The sequence below is a fragment of the Sarcophilus harrisii genome, chromosome 2, assembly GCF_902635505.1.
Source record: "Sarcophilus harrisii chromosome 2, mSarHar1.11, whole genome shotgun sequence".
In the NCBI taxonomy this organism is placed as follows: domain Eukaryota; kingdom Metazoa; phylum Chordata; class Mammalia; order Dasyuromorphia; family Dasyuridae; genus Sarcophilus; species Sarcophilus harrisii.
The window spans coordinates 74,991,875-75,014,474 of NC_045427.1; the positions used below are offsets into that span (position 1 = coordinate 74,991,875).

At 34.0% G+C, this 22,600-nt stretch overlaps 1 protein-coding gene across 1 annotated transcript in view; it reads left to right on the plus strand.

Annotated features, from left to right (window-relative positions):
* Positions 1–1,169: 1,169 nt before the first annotated feature.
* The window catches only part of DYNLRB2 (dynein light chain roadblock-type 2), a 30,245-nt gene continuing 8,814 nt past the window's right edge, over positions 1,170–22,600 (plus strand). Inside the window, exons 1-3 of the mRNA XM_012540674.3 lie at positions 1,170–1,882; positions 4,820–4,895; positions 18,667–18,834. Of these exons, the coding sequence (XP_012396128.2) occupies positions 1,880–1,882; positions 4,820–4,895; positions 18,667–18,834 (247 nt within the window). The 5' untranslated portion in view covers positions 1,170–1,879. The remainder of the gene's footprint in view (positions 1,883–4,819; positions 4,896–18,666; positions 18,835–22,600) is intronic.

Consider the following 22,600-nt stretch of genomic DNA (forward strand, 5'->3'; position numbering starts at 1 on the left):
AAACTACTCTCAGAATGGTTGGATTGTTCACAACTCCACCAACAATGCATCAATGTCCCAGTTTTCCGCATCCCCTCAACAATCATCATTATTTTTTCCTGTCATCTTAGCCAATCTGACAGGTGTGTAGTAGTATCTCAGAGTTGTCTTAATTTGCATTTCTCTGATTAATAATGACTTGGAGCATCTTTTCATATGACTAGAAATAGTTTCAATTTCTTCATCTGAGAATTGTCTGTTCATATCCTTTGACCATTTTTCAATTGGAGAATGGCTTGATTTTTTTATAAATTAGAGTTAATTCTCTATATATTTTGGAAATGAGGCCTTTATCAGAACCTTTGACTGTAAAAATCAAATCCCACTTCTTATATTAGCTTTGTAAACTTGGAAAAATCTCAATTTCTCTGAGCCTGTTTTCCCACCGTCAAATGAAGTAGCTAAAGTAAATGGCCTCTTAAGTCTCTCTGGCTTCCAATCTGTGATACTTTATCATTCTATCACTTCTTTCTTTCCATTGGAAAGGGAGAGAAAAAAGTTACAAATTCTATTATATATATATTCTATATTCTCTATTGCAGTCCCTATATAAGTTGGTGTTGATGTTGCTTAAATGTGCTTTCTTTTGGTTCTAGGGATACATGGAATGGGGACATTAATACATTAAAATATGATATTTTTAAAAAATGAAGTTTCGATAAAATGTTAAAAAATAAAACTAAAGATTTTTTTTTATAATTTTTATTTTTAAAAGTTTAAGCAAGGTCTCTCTGCAAGGTTGAATTTTTATAGGAATATTTACCTCAGATCATTTTCACCTCCAACATTCCGCTTTAAATCTGTTCTAAAATCACCTACAAAAGAATCTGTTCAATGATCCGCAGTGAATTTGGGGATTGGGGACTCTCAGGAGCCACAAGTCTATAGTGGCAAGGTAATTATAGTGAAGAACGTGTCTCAGGATAGCTGGCTTCCTTTATGACCCTTTAACGCGTCTCTCTAGCATTTATATGGTGTTTTAAAGTACGGATCTCCCTGGATCCTCAAAACGACGGCGCCGCCCCTGAGCGGTAGGTTATTATCGCCGTTTCACAGACCGGAAAACGGAAGTAGAGGAGCGCGTTATTCGGCCCGGGGATCCCTGGGATCTGCTCCCGGATACGCTCAGGCGGTTACTTCCACTTTCCCGGTCTATGGCCCGTCCGTGTAACGTCACACAGCTAAGTCTGCGCCCAGACTGTAAGCGCCTCCAAGGCAGGACCTGCCCCGCGCAGCCGCGTCAGCGGACACACACACACGAGGATTAATGGCACGGTTTTGACTAGACCGCGCTCCCTTTTCCGTCTGTGACGCGGTTGCCTAATGATCTGTTACTTTTCCTCTAGATGCCGGTTTTGTGACCACTAGAGGTCTGCACCGCCGGCACAAGGGGACGCCCCTAGAAGGGACTGAAGAAGGGCACCAGTTACAGAAGCCCCACCAGCTCCGCCCCCGCTTCCGGTTCCGTCGTCACTTCCGTCCGCCGTCTCCTAGCAACCGGAGACCGCTACTTTTAACCCTGACCGTGGCAGGTTCCGGGGACCAACGTGAGCCATCAGAGCGGACCTGCCAGTCTGCAGCCCGCCTGCCCGCCAGTCCGCAATGCCGCGTCGATATCCCGGGCCGCCCCTGCCCTCCATCCTTCCCTGACCGTCCCGAACCAGGATTTCCCTAAGGCCTAGAAGAGAAGCGAAAAGCTCCCAGCTCAGGCCCACGCCCCTCTCGGCCTACGCCGCTGTCGTCACTTCCTCCGCTGGTTTCCTAGCAACCGCGGCTAGCTTGGGTTGTTTGACTCTGGAAGCGTCGAAAGCAGACTGATCTTCCAGTTCAGCCTCCAGCGATGGTAACTTCTCCGTTTGTCCGCGTTCTTCCCCTTCCTTCCTTCCTTCCTTCCCCTTCCTTCCCTTCCTTCCCTTCCTTCCTTCCTTTCTTCCCTCCCTCCCTCCCTCCCTCCCTCCTTCCTTCCTTCCTTCCTTCCTTCTTCCTCTTCCCTTCCCTTCTTCCTTCTTCCTTCTCCTTCCTTCCTTCTTCCTTCCCTTCCTTCCTTCCTTCCTTCCTTCCTTCCTTCCTTCCTTCCTTCTTCCTTCCTTCCTTCCTTCCTTCCTTCCTTCCTTCTTCCTTCCTTCCTTCCTTTCTTCTTCCCTTCTTCCTTCCTTTCTTCCTTTCTTCTTCCCTTCCTTCCTTCCTTCCTTCCTTCCTTTCTTCCTCCCTCCTTCCTTCCTTCCTTTCTTCCTTCCTTCCTTCCTTCCTTCCTTCCTTCCTTCCTTCTTCCCTTCCTTCCTTCCTTTCTTCCTTTCTTCTTCCCTTCCTTCCTTCCTTTCTTCTTCCCTTCTTTCCTTCCTTCCTTCCTTTCTTCTTCCCTTCTTTCCTTCCTTCCTTCCTTCCTTCCTTTCTTCTTCCCTTCCTTCCTTCCTTCCTTCCTTCCTTCCTTCCTTTCTTCCTTCCTTTCTCCCTCCCTCCTTTCCTTCCTTCCTTCCTTCCTTCCTTCCTTCCTTCCTTTCTTCCTTCCTTTCTCCCTCCCTCCTTTCCTTCCTTCGTTCCTTCGTTCCTTCCTTTCTCCTTCCTTTCTCCCTCCCTCCTTTCCTTCCTTCCTTCCTTCCTTCCTTCCTTCCTTCCTTCCTTCCTTCCTTCCTTCTTTTCTTCCTCTCACCCTTTCTTTTTCCCCTTCTTCCTTTCTTTCTTCTTCCTTCTTTCCTTCTTCCTTCCTTCCTTCTCTCCTTCCCTCCTTCCCTCCTTCCTTCCCTCCTTCCCTCCTTCCTTCCCTCCTTCCCTCCTTCCCTGTCGCAGCTGGAGGACCATGTCAGACAGTTTGGGGAAAAGGAGAGGGAGAAGTGGGGGGAAAGGGGGTTCAGAGCGGAACTCCGCGTCGGGAAGGGTAGCGGCGACACCTTCTCCGAGTCCTCTCCGCTACTGCCGATTCAGCCTCTCTTACCGGTACACCTGGAATCCCAGCCTCCTTTAATGTCAGAGCTGGAAGAGAACTTGTTCCAACCCAGAGCACACGTGCTCTAATTCTCCCATTTTACAGAAAAAAAAACTGATGCACAGAGACGGGGAAAAGCTGGCCAAGGGACCTCCAGCTAACATGTAGCAGAGCAAGGATCTGAACTCAGGTCCAAACCAGACTCTATCCCTCTCCCTCTCCCTCTTTCCTCTCTTCTCTGTGTCTGTCTGGCTCTGCCTGTGGCTGTGTCTCTCATTCTCTCTTTCTCTCGTATTCTCTGTCTCTCCCTGCATCTCTCTGTCTTTTCTCTTTATCTCTTTTTCTGCATTCTGTTTCTATCTTTATGATTCTGTCTCTGTGTCTCTCATTCTCTCCCTGTTTCCATCTCTGTCTTTTCTCTTTATCTCTCTTTCTCTGAATTCTACCTTTTTTGAATCTCTCTCTCCCTTTCTCTGTCTTTTCTCTTTATCTCTCTTTCTCTGAATTCTGCCTTTTTTTGAATCTCTCTCTCTTTCTCCCTTTCTCTGTCTTTTCTCTTTATCTCTCTTTCTCTGAATTCTAGATTTTTTTGAATTTCTCTCTCTCTTTCTCCATTTCTCTGTCTTTTCTCTTTATCTCTCCTTTGCATTCTGTCTCTCTGGTTCTCTCTCTGTCTTTGTATCTTTCTTTCTCTGCATTCTGTGTCTATCTTTATGACTCTCTGTATCTGTCTCTTTCTCTTTCTCTGTCTCTTCTTCCCTCTGCCTTTTCCTTTCCCCCTCTCTCTCCTTTTCCTACCTTTAACACCAGGCATCATATTTTACTAAACTGTAACCCTCCCGAAAAAATGGGGAAGCTAACGCTGGATGAAGTTAAGCATAAGAATGAATAGAGTTTTTTCTGACATAATAGCTGACATTCTGTAGGATTTTTGTAACAATTAGATAGTTAGCTCCTTGAAAGCAGAAGTTATATTTTCCTTTCTTTAAATCTCCAGTGTTTAATAAGTGTCCCAGAACATACTTTGTTGACTAGGTGACCCAGGTGGTAAGCAAACCTCTAGTGTTATTCCCATTTTACAGGTGCGAAAATATAATAAAAACAGTGAATCATAATAGCTTGAAAATGTTAGAGATTTGAAACTGATATCCTGACTCCAGAGTGAGATCGCTGCTCTTTATTACCCAAAGGGGCCTTTTACAAAGTTACTATATCCAGTATCATGGAATAGAATTCCATTAAGGTGAAGGCCAGGCATCTTGCCTTTCAAGGTCAGAGTTGTGTTTTAAACGTAAGTTTTGTATACCAGTTCTTCAGTGCTAGTTTAAATGACAACAAAAATTACTCTATATCCCCATGCAAATTGATACATATTTTTAAAATAATCCAGCAGTCAGGTGCAAAAGTATATCCTTGAAAAATGTGTTTATTTAGAAGATGCACTTTCTGTACTTGTTGAAAAGTGAGATCCTAAGCTGTTTATATTCTGCAAACAAGCAAACTACTTCAAAATGTATCATAGTATATGAATATTTCTCATGTAATGCATATGTTAAAGATCTATGTAAATTGTGCCAGAGTACACAAATGTGAGGAATCCTTACTGTAATGTATTTTTTTTCAAGTCTGAACTATCACGTCATAATGAGAAGTATAATCTGTATTTAAAAAAGATAATGTTGTAGGACATAGTAAACATTTATACAGATTGGGGAATTAATTTTTTTAATAAAGTATTATTTAGATTAATGGAGAAAAAGAATGTTATACATTTCAAAGATATTTCTGTTCATGAAGATTTCAATGCATGATAAAAATTCATTTTGGTAAATTAACTCTGTATTTTCTCTCTTACAGGCAGAAGTTGAGGAAACTCTAAAGAGAATTCAGAATCATAAAGGGGTTATTGGTACAATGGTTGTTAATGCTGAAGGTAAATATTAACAGCATGTTTTCTTAGCATAGGTCAAGTACAGACTTGTACATTGTTGTACATTGTGACAAGCTTTAAGACAAAAACATCTCACACTTTGAAATTAAAAGCACGTTTTATGTAATTTAAATTTGTATTTCCCTAAAATTTATCCCAACTAAACTAATTATTAATAATTTAGTAAATCTTGTCCCCTACCATTTTGAAAAATCTCTATTATTGAATAAGGGAAGAGTAGGAGCCACCTAGACTATAGATGAGGCATGGATACTTCCTGAATTTCTCTCCTGAGTCAATCAATCATTATATCCCAATTAATTCAGATACAAAAAGCCCAAACTAGAAGGAGCAAAGGTGCAGTAGACTAGGGAGGGATCCCAGAGGCCTCTGATCCTGAGCAAGGGATCTGTCTTTGAAAAGCAATATGAAGCAGCTGCTGAAATCTCCTTTCAAATACTGAAACCCAGAAGTATATATAATTCTTTCAATCAATGCCAATACATCTCCTGCATTAAGATCTAGTTTATACCTTTGATTGATTAATTCAGTAGAGCTCTGGGCTTCTACAATAATTGACATGATTGATTCACTTGTTCACCCCTAGTTCACCTAGAAGGTTAAGTGACTTGTCTTTACATAGATATTTCAAAGATGTGGAAATCATTTTAAGATCACCTACTATAAAAGGTATAGCAGAAGGAGGACTTTTCAACTGAAATTTGGATTTTGATTTGTACCTTGATATATCAAGACTACTCACCTCTCATTTGAGGAGTCTGTGAAACAATTTATTTGACATCTCTTTACCATTTATGGATAATCCCTTTCTGATAAGCCCTATTTATTTTATTGAAGTTTTTTAATGGTCAAGAGGTTCCAAGACTTTCAGACCATCCAGTTAGAATAAAATCATGCTACTCTAGATAACTTATGAAATCATTAAGGAATTGGTATAAGAAACCAAGTGATTGAGCATAAGATTTTATATCTAGTTATTCTAGCAGAGCAAATTAAATATCTATCAAAGCCCCATTATGTATGTAGCATGATTGTCCTCGCTGCCATGAAGCATAATGATAATTGTTTTCCAAGAAGTTAACATTTAGTTGAGGTGAAAAGATAGCTGAAAAAGTGAATAATAGTGAAAAGCACTGAACTATAATTGACTTAATAAGCAAATCAATTATCATTATGTGAAATTTACATAAAGGAGAAAGTACTATCAGCTAGAGTATTTAGAGGAGTTGAATTTGAGATGCACCTTGAAATTTAGCTAGATAAGATTTTATATAAATACCACTGACTTTCATAGCTACTATTATATCTTTGTTTGAAAGAACATTTAAAAAAGATACTCTGTATTGCCAAATTAAATCCTTCCAAGAAAATATAATAATCATTATCAAGAATCATTGGACATTCATAAAATTTGACATTTTGAAGTATTGCTTGAAATCTAGATAAATATTTTCCCAAATAGATGATTTTATTTTATTTTTTCTCAATCGTATTTTATTTTTCCAAATACATGTAAAGATAGTTTTCAACATTCATTTTTATAAAACTCTGTGTTCCATATTTTTCCCTCTTTCCTTTATTCCCTTCCCCAAATATCAAACAATATGATATAGATTAAACATGTACAGTGCTTTAAAACATATTTGTATGTGCAAGAAAAATCAGATCAAAAGGAATTGTCATTACAAGAAAGAAAAATCAAGCAAACAAAAAAGGTAAAAATACTATGCTTCGACCCACATTCAGTCTCCATAGTTCTCTCTTTGGATGCGGGTGGCATTTTTTATTCCAAGTCTATTGTAATTGCCTTAGATCACCACATTGCTGAGAAGATGTTGATCATCCCATAATCTTGCTGTTACTATGTACAATGTTTTCTTGGTTCTACTCACTTCACATAGCATCAGTTCATGTAAATTTATCCAGGATTTTCTGAAGTGAGACTACTTATTTCTTATAAAATAACAACTTTCCATTATATTCATATACCATAACTTATTCATTCATTCCCCAATTGATGGGCATCTACTTGCTTTCTAATTCCTTTCCTCTACAAAAAGAGCTACTACAAACATTTTTGCACATGTGGGTCTTTTTTCCTCTTTAAAAATCTCTTTGGGATACAGACCTTCCAACATTTATCATCTTTTCCTGTCATCTTAGTCAATCTGAGAGTTGTGAAGTAGTACTTCCAAGGATGATTTTATTTTATGATAAGATTGTGAATGCTCAGTCTGGATGTCTAATTGTATAAAAACACTCCATTTAAACAATAAACAAGATGGTGTTAAAGGTTTTGTGACAAGAATATTAGAAGAAATAAAATATTCAAATGATTATAATAGCCAGGTTAACTATAGCTAAATTATATTATATAATGATAACTTATGAGAGTTTTGATAATCTTTTGGGTCATATAAAACCATAACTTTAGAGCTTCAGAATATTTGAGAGACAGTCCAGTACCCTTTTTGTACAGATGAGGAACCCAATGCTCAAAATAATTTAGTGACTTGCATAAGATAATACATTTCAGAAGGGAGATTTGAATCCAAGACTTCATACCTCCAAGTCTAGTACTCTATGTACTATTTCCCACAAATTCCCCTCCCCCCAGATTTTTAATGTTACCAGTAACTTTTGATCCAAACTATTTCTTTAAAAGATATCCAACAGGAGTTTCCCATGTTAAGATATTCTTATTTCTTTTTATATTATATTCAATATAGTATTTGATTTTGAGTCATTCAAAGTTAGAATTTAATATTCATATTTCGAGTATACCAAACTGAAAGGTTTTTGTACAAACAAAACTAATGCAGACAAGATTAGAAGGGAAGCAATAAACTGGGAAAATATTTTTACAGTCAAAGGTTCTGATAAAGGCCTCATTTCCAAAATATATAAAGAATTGACTCTAATTTATAAAAAAATCAAGCCATTCTCCAATTGATAAATGGTCAAAGGATATGAACAGACAATTCTCAGATGAAGAAACTGAAACTATTTCTAGCCATATGAAAAGATGCTCCAAGTCATTATTAATCAAAGAAATGCAAATTAAGACAACTCTGAGATACCACTACACACCTGTCAGACTGGCTAGAATGACAGGGAAAGATAATGCGGAATGTTGGAGGAGATGTGGGAAAACAGGGACACTAATACATAGTTGGTGGAACTGTGAATACATCCAGCCATTCTGGAGAGCAATTTGGAACTATGCTCAAAAAGTTATCAAACTGTGCATACCCTTTGATCCAGCAGTGTTACTATTGGGCTTATACCCCAAGGAGATACTAAAGAAGGGAAAGGGACCTGTATGTGCATTAATGTTTGTGGCAGCCCTGTTTGTAGTGGCCAGAAACTGGAAAATGAATGGATGCCCATCAATTGGAGAATGGCTGAATAAATTGTGGTATATGAATATTATGGAATATTATTGTTCTGTAAGAAATGACCAACAGGATGATTTCAGAAAGGCCTGGAGAGACTTACACAAACTGATGCTGAGTGAAACAAGCAGGGCCAAGAGATCATTATATACAGAAGGCAAACAAAAGTTGCAACTAAATAGAAAGTTGGCTCATAGGTTCTTTTCAGAAAGTAAGGAAGGACCTGATAAAAGTGGCATTATTATATATCCAAAAGAAACATGGAATATTTGGTCAAATTATATTACCATGATCATAACAAGTATTTATTTGCAAAAGGACCACTGAGGAAATTATGCCAATATCCACTGCAGAGGATGAAAAGTAACAAAATTATACGAAGAATTCAACTATTTCCTCCCTGTTTCCTTCAATGGGGATTTCATTGAATAAATAGATAAATAGTAAGGACAAAAATATATATATGGTTCAGGAAGACATGAAAGAGTTCAAAGACCTGTAGGCTAAACAGAAACATTACACTCATAAACCATGAATATTTTCTAAGAAGAAAATTGGGAGATGAGGGATTTGCTAAACATTAATTAACAACCCCAAAATGAAATTGATTATTTGGCTCATTACTGATAGGGGAATCATTCCTTAATCAGTTTTATCTACATTTTGAGCACCAACTTGTAAGAGCAAAGACAATAAATACAAAAACTAGGAGAATGAAAATGAGAAAGTTATGACAAAATTAAAACAATGCCAAGTTTGAGCTTTTTAAACAAATTACTAATTCTAAAAATGGGAAATGAGTGGGAAAAAAGCCATTGACATTGATAATAAAAATTTCATACAAATGTTCAACTAACATTAATGAAATGCCATAGTGAAGAGATTAGAAGAACATAAAAATTACCATGATCCATAAACACCATCTATGTGCCAAAAAGAGTTGGCAGATTAGGCAACAGTTCTTTGAGACAAAATCATTTGAATATCTTAAGGACATAATGATGGAAGTTTATAAGCATTTCCTCTTAAAATGGGGACAAAGAGAAGAAAAGTTTGAAGAAATTTTGGCAAGAATCTCAATACCATTTAAGGATGAAATTGGATTCAGCATGTCAGAGAGGACACAGGAACAAAAGCCTTAGACTTCCATTACCAACTCTTCAAAATATAGAGAGCAGAACTACCACCTACACATCTAACATCACAGACTCAAATGTGCCTCTTGAAGAAGGGGGAATGTTATCTGACAAAGGGGGAACAAAATAGCTGGATTGCACTAAGTATATACATACACAGGAGCTCTTTGGTGCCAAAATTTTGAGGGCATTTAGGTATTAATTTTCATGGTTTAAAAAAAAAGGACTAAATGCTGAAATTGTAGGGAAAATTAGTACTCTTTAAAAAAGGCAACCAAGAGAACATATCCAACTTTCTATTTTAAAAAAATTTAAATATGCATTGAGGGCTTCTGAAGGTATAAAAGGTAATAGACTGATTTTTGCAAGTATCATTTCCTAGTAAACTGGATTTTTTTACCATCATATAATTGACTGAAAGAGATAGAAAATATAAGATACCACTACACTGCTATTTTTTAATTTTTAAATTTATTTTAAACTTAAAAACAAAAAAAGAAAAGAAAAAAAATTGCCATGTACCCAAAAAACAGAGAGGATTCAATATAAAGCAATGGATTTCTATTTCAAGAAAACCTGTGTATACATTGTGTTCAAAATTATTCAGCTTTCCTTTGCTTCTTTGTAGTTTTTCTTTTTTCTACTGTGTACTTTTTACTTTATTTTCCCCCTCTTCCTTCCACAGAAAGCTACACAGAAGTGTAGATACATATATCCACGCACACATACCCACAGATATACCCACATATATAGATATAAAAACACATATAGATAGCATACATACATAAAATATACACGTGTATATATATATATATATATATATATATATATATGCATGAACGTGCATACTCATACACATAATGTAAGATCACAATATGTTTATTTCCACTTGTTATCTGTTTCTCTAAAGTTGGATCATATCTTCTTTCATAAATCCAAATCTTTCAATATTTTTCTACATCAACTCATTTTTCCTCATACTACAACAATATTCCAACCCAATCACATTCTGAGAGATTGTTTATGAAAGTTTTCCCCCAATTTTCCTCATTGCTTCTATTTGTTGCTTAGATTTTATTTATATAAGAAAAATTTAGTTTAAGACTATCAAAATTATGTGTTTTATACCTCAAAAATGCTCTCACTTTATAATATTATTTAAGGTTTTACACTACTAAATCTACTTCCTTTACATCTTTTTCTCCCTTGGTTTCTTTGAAGTTCTTGATCTTTTGTTCTTCTAAATGAACTTTGTTATTATTTTGTCTATCTCTAATATAATATTTTAGTAATTTAATTGGAGTACACAAATAAACTAGTTAAGTAAAATTTTCATTCTTTTATTAAATTGACTTTACTCACCCATGGACATAAATATTATATTTCAATTATTTAGAACTAACTTTATTTGTATAAAAGTATTTTATATTTATATTAGTAAACGCTATTCCTGACCTTTATTTTATGCTTGTATGTATCTCTCATTTTTATAGTTTTTCCTGAAAGTGACATACTATTATTATTTGTTGAGGCAATTGGGGTTAAATGGCTGCCCAAAATTACACTGCTAGGAAGTATTAAGTGTCTGAGGTCCTCCTGACTTCAGTGCTGTTGTTCTATCCACTGTGCCATCTCATTGCCCCTGAAAGTGATATTATTGAATTCCAATTTTTAATCTGTCAGTTTCCATTTTACAGGTAAATTTATCCCATTTACATGATAAACTTTAATTACTTTTTCACACTATACTTCTTACATTATTACATAACATTATGTAATATTATAATAGCTAATTTTTAAAGTTTTGCTTCTTACCCTGAAAGCTTTGAAACCTAGCTATGATATTTCTATAAATTTTCCTCCTGTGTTTTCTTTCTGATAGTAATTAATAGATTTTTTTCTATTTTTGCTTTGCCTTCTTGTTCTAGATAGCACTTCCATGGCATTTTTTCTCAATAATTTTTCATAACATTGTATTAAGATTCCTTTTTATCCGAATTTTCAGGCATTGTGACTACCGTTTTATTATTTTTTCTTGGTCTATTCTCCAAATCAGTTTTCTCTAGTGAGATGTTTCACAGTATCTACCTTTTATTGTCTCAGAAGTACATTAGCTTCCATTTGCCCAAGTCTAGTTTTTTTTTTTAAGTTTTTGTTTTTTTATTTCAAGTTGGTTAAATTTCTTTAAATAATTGTCTTGATTTTCTTAGATTTGCTCTTATTTTTTCTAATTTTTCCTTGATCTCTCTTAATTGATTTTTAAAGTCATTTTAAAAGTTCTTCTAAGAAATCTTTTTTGTGCTAGAACCATTTGATATTTCTTATTGAAAAAAGGAGTAACTTTTTCCCCCTCAATTATCTTTCTCAGAACATGAAGCTAGATCCTCCCTATCCCATAAATAGCTGTCTGGGTTTGGTTCTTTCTCCTTTTGATTGTTCATTTTTATTTTGTATTTAATTTTTAGCAGCTATTAGTTCATTCAAGTTTTAGTCCTGAGGGATAGGCAAATGTGCCCAAAGCTTCAGTTCTTACTGTTATTTTCTGAGGTCTGTTCAGAGGCTCAACCTTTGAGATCCCCCTTCCCTTGTAAGCTTCAGCTTGCCCTGGTGCCCTGTCTCAAAAATGATCTTGCTCCCTGCAGTCCTTCCGATGGCTGCCAGTTACAGCTACATTCTCTTCCCTAAAGCTGAATCAGGGACTCTGCTTTACTGCCAGTGCCCCCCAGCCCTCTATGTCCTCCCCACCTTGGCAAGCCCAGCTCTGTTAGCACAGCTGTGCATGATGCTCTTCCCCTGGGAAGGTCCTTCAGGCTTCTCCCACTTAGCCCTCACCACCCTTCCACTCCCCCCCCACCCTCTCCCACTGTCCGGGAGAGAGTTTCTCTGTGAGCTGCCAGCCACTGACAGAGCGCGCCCCAGATAGTAGCCCTTCCTTGGGGCTGACTCTCTGCCTCCCTGGTCTGAGAACCACAGCTTTTCCCCTGACTTTGGTCTATTTCAGCTACTCTGCATTTCCTCGCAGGAAATGTTCTGTCTCTTTGGAGGAAATTTGGAGACCTAAAAGTTTTCTGACCTACTCCACCATCTCCCCCAGAATCCTCTCTACATAACACTTATTTCTTTGTCGACTTTCTAAAATACTTTTAATCCAATAAAGCAGTATACTTCTTTAAAGGCATTTAAAGAACACTTCCAACAAGGTGTCCTAGTCTGCATCTATCAAAATTATATAGTATTTCATAAAAGAGATGTTTCCCGACTTTGTCCCTCCTCACAGGGGACGGATAGTCAAATTTGTTTTAACAAGTGCAATATCACAAAGCACATGTACAGCCATAACACAGAGCTCTGGAATTAGCAACAATATTTATCAACTAGAGTGAATTTTGTTACTAATTACTACAGTAAATCTGTGATTTCATTAATGTGAGTATTCCTTGCAGTGCTCTAAAATTACAACCCATCCTGTGTGATTCTTGTCCATCTGTTACTCCTCATGGCTTCTAAATACCCAGCCTACCTCATTTTCCTATTATACTTGGCTTGCATGATGGTTTTTTTTTTTTTGCTATATCTTGCATATATCATTATTAACAATTTACTACAGCCTAATTATATACACTATATTATTTAAGTTTCTGGTTCTCCTCTTAGAACATAGTAGATATTTAATAAATGCTTACTTAATTGAATTGATTCTTCAGAGATTATAGTATTCCATGATAAATTGTCATAGTTTTGTGCAAGAGAATTGTTGAAAGAACAATGCAAAAGAAAGCAAACAAAATGTCCATGACCTCTGATCAAGACATTCCTCTACTATGCAAAGACCCACAAGGAAGTCAGACAGAAAAAGAAAGGTCCCCTATCTCAAAATATTTACAACACTTTTGGGAATAGTTAGCAACCAGAAGTGAAGTGGGATGCCCAACATTGGGATGTGATAGGGAACAACTACACAAACTGTGGAACATAAATGTATTGTAGTATTACTGTGTTATAGCAGATTTTGAACATGATAAGACATGATAAACATGAAAGATTTGTTTGAACTGATGCAAAATGAACTAAAAGGGGTAAATGATAAACACAAATATCTACAATAATAAAATGAAAGAATAGCAAATAGACGTATTTTTCAAAATTACAATGACCAAGCTTGGCCCTCAAAAGAGAGAGATAAGATATCTGCCACTGCTCCATTAGAAAAATGGGTGATTCTGGCTGTGAAATATTGCATATAATATTATGATATTTGTGATATGTTGTTTAATTTTGGGAGACTTTTTCTTTGTATTTTATTATTAGGAATAGCTCTTTGGGAAAAGGTAGAGAAAATAACTGAAAAATAAATTTATTTCTTCATTTTTAAATAGCATTGTACAGTTTCAGAAATGCAATGTAGATCATTCTCTTCTGTTCAATTTAGAGCAAGGTACTATGAATTATTATGTAGCTATAGTTTCTATGAAGTATCGCATATATTAATTGATCAAGAAACATTAATTAAGCAACTACTGTGTGCCAGGCACTGTGATAAGCAGTAGATACATGTATTATGCACATATATATGTCCATGCACACGTATACAATGTGGTAGTTTCAAGGACAAACTATTTTGTTTGTCCTTGTTTGTCAAGGACAAACAAATACTTTTATTGTTTCTTTTTTTAAATGTTCAGTTAAAAATAATGGAAAGCAACTCACCAAAACGATATGAAGATTCATGTCTTCTAAAATCACACTTGCAACTGGCATGAAACCAAGTGTCTGAAATATCTCAAAAGTACAGGTTTTATTCACAAAAGCCACTATTTCATTTATTAACTGTGATCCAGAGGGAACTAGTAAAGTAGTTCTAGTATCTGAATCATAATCCTATACATTTAGATTATAGATAATTTATCTAACTTTTTTCTTTGACATTCTTGACATTTCAGAGTTCAAAATAGTTGTAAAGGTACAAAATAAAAATAGATTAAAAATACCATAGGAAAAACGATAGAAGACAAAATGCCCTAAAACTTATACCTTAAAGAAGCATATGTAGTTAATCATTTAGTGTCATCAGTGACCATGCCAAGAGCTGAAGATACCTTTCATGTTCCTGTAGTTGGCTAAATTTTAGTGAAAATATTTTATGTAATGTCAGATTATTTGGTTAAAAAACATTATGGAAACTGTAGTATGTAATCCTAAAAATATACAATTTAAAATTAAAAGGGTTGTACCTTAAAAAGGTGTAGAAATGTTAATGTTTTTATCACAGTCTATGCTTTCAATATTAGTTTTATAGTCCTTCTTAGTCATATCCTATCAAGATTTTCAATTCTTTCTAAAAATCTTGCTACTCTAAATTCATCTTTATATGTCCTTCTGTTATATGCAAAGGGCTAAATGCTATGTGCAAACTTAAGTCCCAAAAATGTCCCTATGTATCTATATATCCCTTAGTTCTCTAGGCAATACATACATATATATATATATATATATATATATATATATAATTTAAGAACACTTTTCAGTTATAGTTGATCAGACTTGAATTTTTCTATTAAATTAATAAGCTATTTTGAATACATATAATGAAAATAAAATAGTTTAAATACTACATTGGTGGAATTTGATTTTACCTTTGTAGGTACTAATTTCTTCCATTCACATTTTAATCTTTACATGGTTTCTAATCCTAATCCATCCTTTCCCATATCTTTCATTTAATCATGCATAATTATTAATCCAGTGAGAGGACTTTCTCTCACTTTAGTATATTAGGAAAGCCAATATGGTACTACTCAGTTTGTTGTTGCCTCTCATTCTCACTACATAACTAACCCCCTTCTTGAGATCAGGTCATCATTGATAATATGCTAGAGCCTACTTAAACTCAACGTGTATCTTTCTATTATTCTCTTTTGTTGTTTGCTACAATCATATAGTATCACAGAAATAATATTGATGTTAAGAGATGTTTCCTTACTGTTTTTTTTTGTTTTTTGTTTTTTTTTGCCTAAAAACTTTGGTGTTATTGAAAACATTGAATTTTTCCTCCAAGTACAATGTAGCCTGCCCTATTCCTTCTGATTTATGGGCCCAGATGATTATCTATATGAAGCACTTGTCTATGCTCTATAGATTGGTGGACTAACTTGATTGATTGCTCATGATTGGATTTCATAATCTAGATTATAAGTGTTTTTATATTTTTCTTAGTGTGGATGGTTATACATAAACCATTCATACCGTTGTGAATTTTACTGAAAAGATTTTGAGGCACTCAATAATTTCATGCTTTCAGTACTAGGTCATCTACAAATAAGAATATTTGGAGTAAGATTACTAAGTAATTTAGTTATTTAAGTTATTTCAAATTAAATAAAAAGTTTATAAAATGCTTGTTATATGTAAGGTACTCTACTGAATGCTGGGAATATAAATTAAAAATAGACCCAGTGTTCAAGTATTTTACGTTCTGTTGTATGATATACATGTGTGAATATAAGTTCATGCAAAATCATTTAAAGGGATAGAACATTAACAACTTTTGATGTATCAATAAAAGCTATAAGGTCTTGATAGAACCTAGTCTTAATGGAAAATACTGATTCTGAAATTCAGGAAATAAGAAAGGAGCACATTCCAGGAATCAGGGACAGCTTGTACACATGCATAGAAGGCAAGAGAAGAAATTTCACATTTGGAGAGCAGGTGCAATCCAGTTTGATTGAAAAGGGGAAATTAGAGCTACATTGTCCTTAAATATCAGGCTGAGGAACTTAAATTTTATCCTAGAACCAAAATAGAATATTGGAGGGTATTAAACAGGACAAAGACCTTTGCCTTAGAAATATTATTTGAGATGTTGATAGAACATACAGATGAAAATGTATAATATATATTTGGTAACATAGGACAAGTTATGTAGGAGAGAAATTCCAGGAAATAAGTAATATCATAAATATATATTCGCATATGCATATATATGTGGTTTACATAAAAATGATCATTCAATCTGTGGAACTATATAAGATCACTAAACAAGAAGATAGCATCTAGAAACCTAGGATAAAGCCTTGAGGGATAAAGCCTTGAGGGATAGTCACAGAGAGCATTAGAGAGAAACAGAAAAAGAGAGAGACAGAGACAGAAGGAAAGAGACATAAAGACAGAGACAAAGTCAGAGAAATGGAGACAGAGACAGATTAACAAGACCAATTAGAAAATAGAATCAGGAAAGAAAGTCAAGAAAGCCAAGTGATGAGGAGAGTATTGGGGGGGGGGGGTGACTATGTCATAAAATATACAAAAGTCAAAGAAAATGAAGATTAAGGTGATCCAATATTTCAGCTGTTAATGGCATCTTACTTGTAAAAAAGTAGTAGTTAAAAGCCAGATTTCAAGTGAATAGGAGGTGAGGCAATTTCAGCCGTTGATTACTTCTCAAAGTTTCTGGCAGTAAAATAAAGAGAAGATTTGGAATGACAGATTGAGGGAATGTTGTGGTCAGTACAAGGTTTTGTTTTTGTTTTTGCTTTTTAAAATGGGAGACACCCAAACATATTTGTAAGCAGAGAAGTCAGTAAAAATAAAAAAGTTGAGGAAGAGAAAGAATAAGAGAAAGTAAAAGAAGGAAAAGGAACAGATCAAGGGCAAATATATCTAAAATGAGTTTTTTATGTTTACTAAAATAAATTTAAGAATTGTAAAGCATTGTGCAATATCGAATGGCATTTAAGAAATTTGACAGCACTTTCAAAGATTCTAAACTACTTAATGCTTTAGAGGCCCATCTTTTAAACAGAAATATTCTCCCTCTGAAATGTCTGTAAATCATTGAACACCATAATATCAGAATAATCACAATCACAGGTGACTCAAAAATAAAGACAATAGTAAAATGAACTCATAAGTAAGTTGTATAAATTATATTCCTCACAACACATCAGTAAAGTCAGTAGGAAGAAGCACCAACCTTGGAACCAAGAAAAATGTGTTTGAATCCATGTTCTGATATTATATGGCAATGGACAAGTTTTAGGATCATATATCTGTAAAATGGGATTAAAACTAATAATATTGTACTTTTATCACAGGATTGTTGTAAGAAGGGCTTAAATTATATATATATATATATATATATATATATATATATATATATATGTATGTATGTATATATATATATATTTATAAATGTTAGTTGCTATTAAATTATAGGCTTAAAAAATTGTGCTGTTCATGAAGTTACCCAATTAGTAAATGTTTTAACTAGATTTTTAACTGAAAGTATAGAATTATTTTCACTGCCTATTTTCATATTGCCTCAAATTAGGTATGATTGGTGTTAATAATAGGAATTAACATTTTCTATAGTGTGTATTTTCATAGTACTTTTCAGACAACCCTTTGAAGCAAGCGCCTGCAAAATATCAACAGCAAATTACACACTAGAAGTTAAATAGAATATATTTTCAATGATATGCATAGTTATAAAAGAAGTTGAGATAGTTATGTTGCAAGAGTTAAGGATAGACTCCCAGAGCATAGCACTAAATCATACCAACCAAAAATTCAAAGATTCAGAAGAAAGGTCTCCATAAGATACTTTATGAAGGATTTATGGAAAACTGGGACAAGTAGCCAACAGTACAGAAGGGTACAGAACAGTACTGCAGTGATGGGAGAAGTATCATACAGAGATCTATGAAAACATGTAAAATCAAGGGGAAAAAGACTATTCAAATTTTTAAAAGCTCTTTTTGTTGGACTTTTTAGTGTAGAAGTCAGGAAAGATCAGGACTTTGGCCAACGTAGGCTAACTCTGTTTGTTATGTGACAGTTTTGCTTAGTGAGTAATAATTAAAATTATGACTTGATCAGAAATCTAGGCCTAGAAAAAATAAGCTGATCACATAGTGAAAGTGAGACAAAGCCAGTAGACAGTTTATCAGTTGTTGTTCTGTACAATATTAAGAGACTTAGAAAAGAGTACCTAGGAACTTGGGGGGATGCTCTTTGGAGAATATATGGGAATTCATGAACAAGAGTACCATATGATGGGCTAATAGGTATAGCCTGTGATCTGTTATATCATTCAAAAGAAGTACTAACATTGATAAAATCATAGAACTATCAAAGTATGTATACTTAAAGTAAAATAATGAAGTTTAATGTTTCATTATTTTAAAATTTTAGAGCCTAACAAATAATTACCTTATTTTATAGGTATTCCCATCAGAACAACCTTAGATAACTCTACAACAGTTCAGTATGCAGGTCTTCTTCATCAGCTGACTATGAAAGCCAAGAGTACAGTACGAGATATTGATCCTCAGAATGACCTAACTTTTCTTAGAATCAGATCAAAGAAACATGAAGTCATGGTAGCCCCAGGTAATATCAATTCAGAATTTTTTTTAATTTTTAGCTATTTTTTCTTAACTTTTTTCTTCTCCTCCTTCCCTTTTTTCTTTTTTCCTTCATCCTTCTCCTCTTCTTCTTCATCATTACAATTTTCTTCTTCTTCATCTTCTTCATCATTCTGTGTTCCAAATTCTTTTCTTCCTACCTATTGAGAAGACAAACAATTTGATATCAAATATATATATATATATATATATATATAAATCATGTTGTTAGTCATATTCCAAAAGAAAGAAGAATAAAGAATATGCTTTAGTGTGTACTGTTGTCTTTCTCTGGAAATAGATGGCATCTTTTATCGTGATTCCTTTGGAATTGTCTTAGTTCATTGTATTGATTAGAGTAGGTAAGGCTTTCACAATTGATCATTGTTACAATATTTATCTAACTTTGTACAATCTTCTGGTTCTACTCACTTCACTTTGTATTAGTTTGCATAAGTCATCCCAGATTTTTCTGAATTTATACTGCCCATCATTTTTTATAGTATAATAGAATTCTATCACTATCAAACGGCCTATTCAGCCATTCTCCAATAGGTGGATATCCCTCCAGTTTCCAATTCTTTGCCCCTAGAAAAAGATTCTATAAATATCTGTGTACACAAAAATACTTTTCTCTTTGTTTTCTTTGGCATACACACCTAGTAGTGGTATTGTTGAGTCAAAGGGTATGCAAAATTTGATAGCCCTTTGGATGTAGTCCAAATTCTTCTTCAGAATGATTGGACTATTTCACAATTCCATTAACTATACATTAGTGTATGAATTCCTTCCAGATTTATCATTTTCTTTTTTTAATCATGTTAGCCAATGTGGTAGGTGTGGAATGGTATCTCAATATTGTTTTATTTTGCATTTCTCTAATTAGTAGTATTAGAGGATTTTTTTCAAGGAACTATTGATAATTCTGATTTCTTCTGAAAACTACTAGTTCATATTCTTTGACCATCTATCAGTTGGGGAATGATTCATTTTTACATATTTGACTTTATATTAACAATATTGACAATATATTATATATATTGACTTTATATAATTTTCTATAGATTTGAGAAATCAGGCCTTTATCCTGGAAACTCCCTGTAAAGTTTTCTCCAGTTTCCTGCTCTCTTTCTGATTTTTTTCTGCATTGGTTTTGTTTGTAGAAAAAAAACGTTTAATTACATACAGTTTAATTTCAGAATTACCCATTTTACTTCCCATGATTCTTGCTATTCCTTTTTGGTAATAAAATCTTCCCTTATCCATAGATCAAACAGGATGTTTTCCATGTTTCCTCTATTTAGTTATATCACTTTTTATCTTTAATTTATACACCAGTTTTTACCTTATCTTGGTATACATTTGAGTTATGGGTTCATGCCTAGTTTTTACCAAATTGCTTTCCAATTTTCTCAGCAATTTTTGTTAAATAGTAACATTTTGCTCCCAAAACTTGGTGTATTAAACACCAGGTTACTATAGTCATTTACTGTTCCACTATTCTGTTTCTTAACCTATACCAGATTATTTTGATTGATGATGACCATTTGTAATATAGTTTAAAATGTGATACTGCTAGTTGTCTTCCTTCACATTTTACATAATTAATTCCCTTAATATTCTTTTTTATAGTCTTAATTTCTAATTTATGTATATAATATTTTCTCAGTTACATTTGAAACAATTTTTTCAACTTTCAAGTTCCAGATTCTCTTCTTTATCCCCACTTCTAGCCCCCAGTAAGAAATCACATGTGAAATTATACAAAAACATTTCCATAAAAGTCATGTTGTGAAAGAAAACATAGGTCTTCTCCCCCAATTAAAAACCCCTCCAGAAAAATAAAGTTTAAAAAAGGGAAAGTATGATTCAATCTGTATTCAAACACAATCAGTTTCTTCTCTAGGTGTGAATAGGATTTTTCATCATTAGTGGTCATGTGTCATTGTACTGAAAATATCAGTCATTTATAGCTATTCATCCCAGAACATTTCCATTACACCAGGTTTTTTTCCAAGAGTTTTCTCCTCATCATTTCCCATAGAACAATAATATTCTAGGACAATCATACACCATAATTTATTCAGCCATCCCCTAACTGATGGGCATTCCCTTACTTTCCAGTTCTTTGCCCTGATAAGAGAGCTGTTGCAAAAATACTTGTACATATAGATCCTTTTCTTTTCCCCCACTCTGCCTCTACCTTTTAAAACATCTCGCTTGGTATTCATGCCTTCCCTTGATATTCTTGACTTTTTGGCTATCCAGATAAATTTTGTTATTTTTCTAGGATCATAAAATACTGCTTTGGAAGCTTGATTGGTATGACACTCGGTAAATTAATTTCAGTAGAATTCTCATTTGTATTATATTGGCTCAGATTATACATGAACAATTATTATTTCTTCAGTTGTTTAGGTCTTTATTTATGTTTAAAGTGTTTTGTAACTGTGTTCCTAGCCCCTGGATTTGTCTTGGAAGGTAGATTATTTCATATTTTCTAGTTATTTTCAATGGAATTTCTTTATCTCTGATTTATTGCTAAGTTATGGAAATTCTAACAGTTTACATGGTTTTATTTTATATTTTTCAACTTGCCAAAGTTGTTCATTGTTTAAACTAGTTTTTCAGTTGATTCTCTATAGAGTGCTCTAATCATATTATCATATATCCTTTGGAAAGAAGTGATAGTTTTGTTTCTCTGTCTATTCTTATTCCTTCAATTTCCTTTCTCTGGCTAGCAATTCTAGTACAATATTTAATTATAGTAGTGATAATGGTTATCCTTATTTTACCCCAATCTTATTGGGAAGACTTCTAGTTTACTCATTTTACAAAGAGTAAAGCTTGCTCTTGATTCTAGATAGATTTGTTGTTGTGTGGTTGTTTCAGTCATGCCCCACTTTTGTGACCTTCTTTGGGGCTTTGTTGGCAAAGATAATGGAATACGTTGCCATTTCCTTCTCCAGCTCATTGTACAGAAACTGAGGCAAATAGAGTTAAATTACTTGCCCAGGGTCATACATCTATTATGTATCTGAGGCTGAATTTGAACTCAGATCTTCATGACTTCAGCCCCCATGCTGATAAGCTTATTATTTTAAGAAAGGCTCCATTGACTCCTATGCTTTCTATTGTTTTTAATAGGAATGGGTGATGTATTTGTCAAAAGTTTTTTTTCTGTATCTATTGAGATAATCATATAGGTTTTATTATTTTTGATTATTGATATGATCAATTATGCTGATAGTTTTCCTAATACTGAACCAGCCTTGCATTTCTGATATAAATCCTACCTGATCATAGTATATGGTCTTTGTGATGTATTACTTTGCTCCTTGCTAGTATTTTATTTAAAATTTTTGCATTGATATTCATTAAAGAAATTGGTTTCCTTTCTCTGTGATTTTTCTCCCTGGTTTAGTTATCAAAACCATATTTAAGAAGAGTTAAAGAAAAATAAGAGGAATTTGTTAGGATTTCTTTTTTAACTATTTTTCTCAAATAGTTTATATATTAAAGGGATTAATTGTTCTTTAAATGTTTGGTACAATTCACTTGACAATCTGGTCCTGGGGATTTTCTCTTTCTTTTTTCCCCCTCTTTTTTTTTTTTTTTTTTAATAAATTGCTTATTCATTTTAAACTTAAATACAAAACTAAAAAAAATTTTTTTAAAAAACTATATGTTCATATAGTCCTTCTGTTATGCAGAAATATTTAGGTATTTTATAATAATTATTATGATAAATT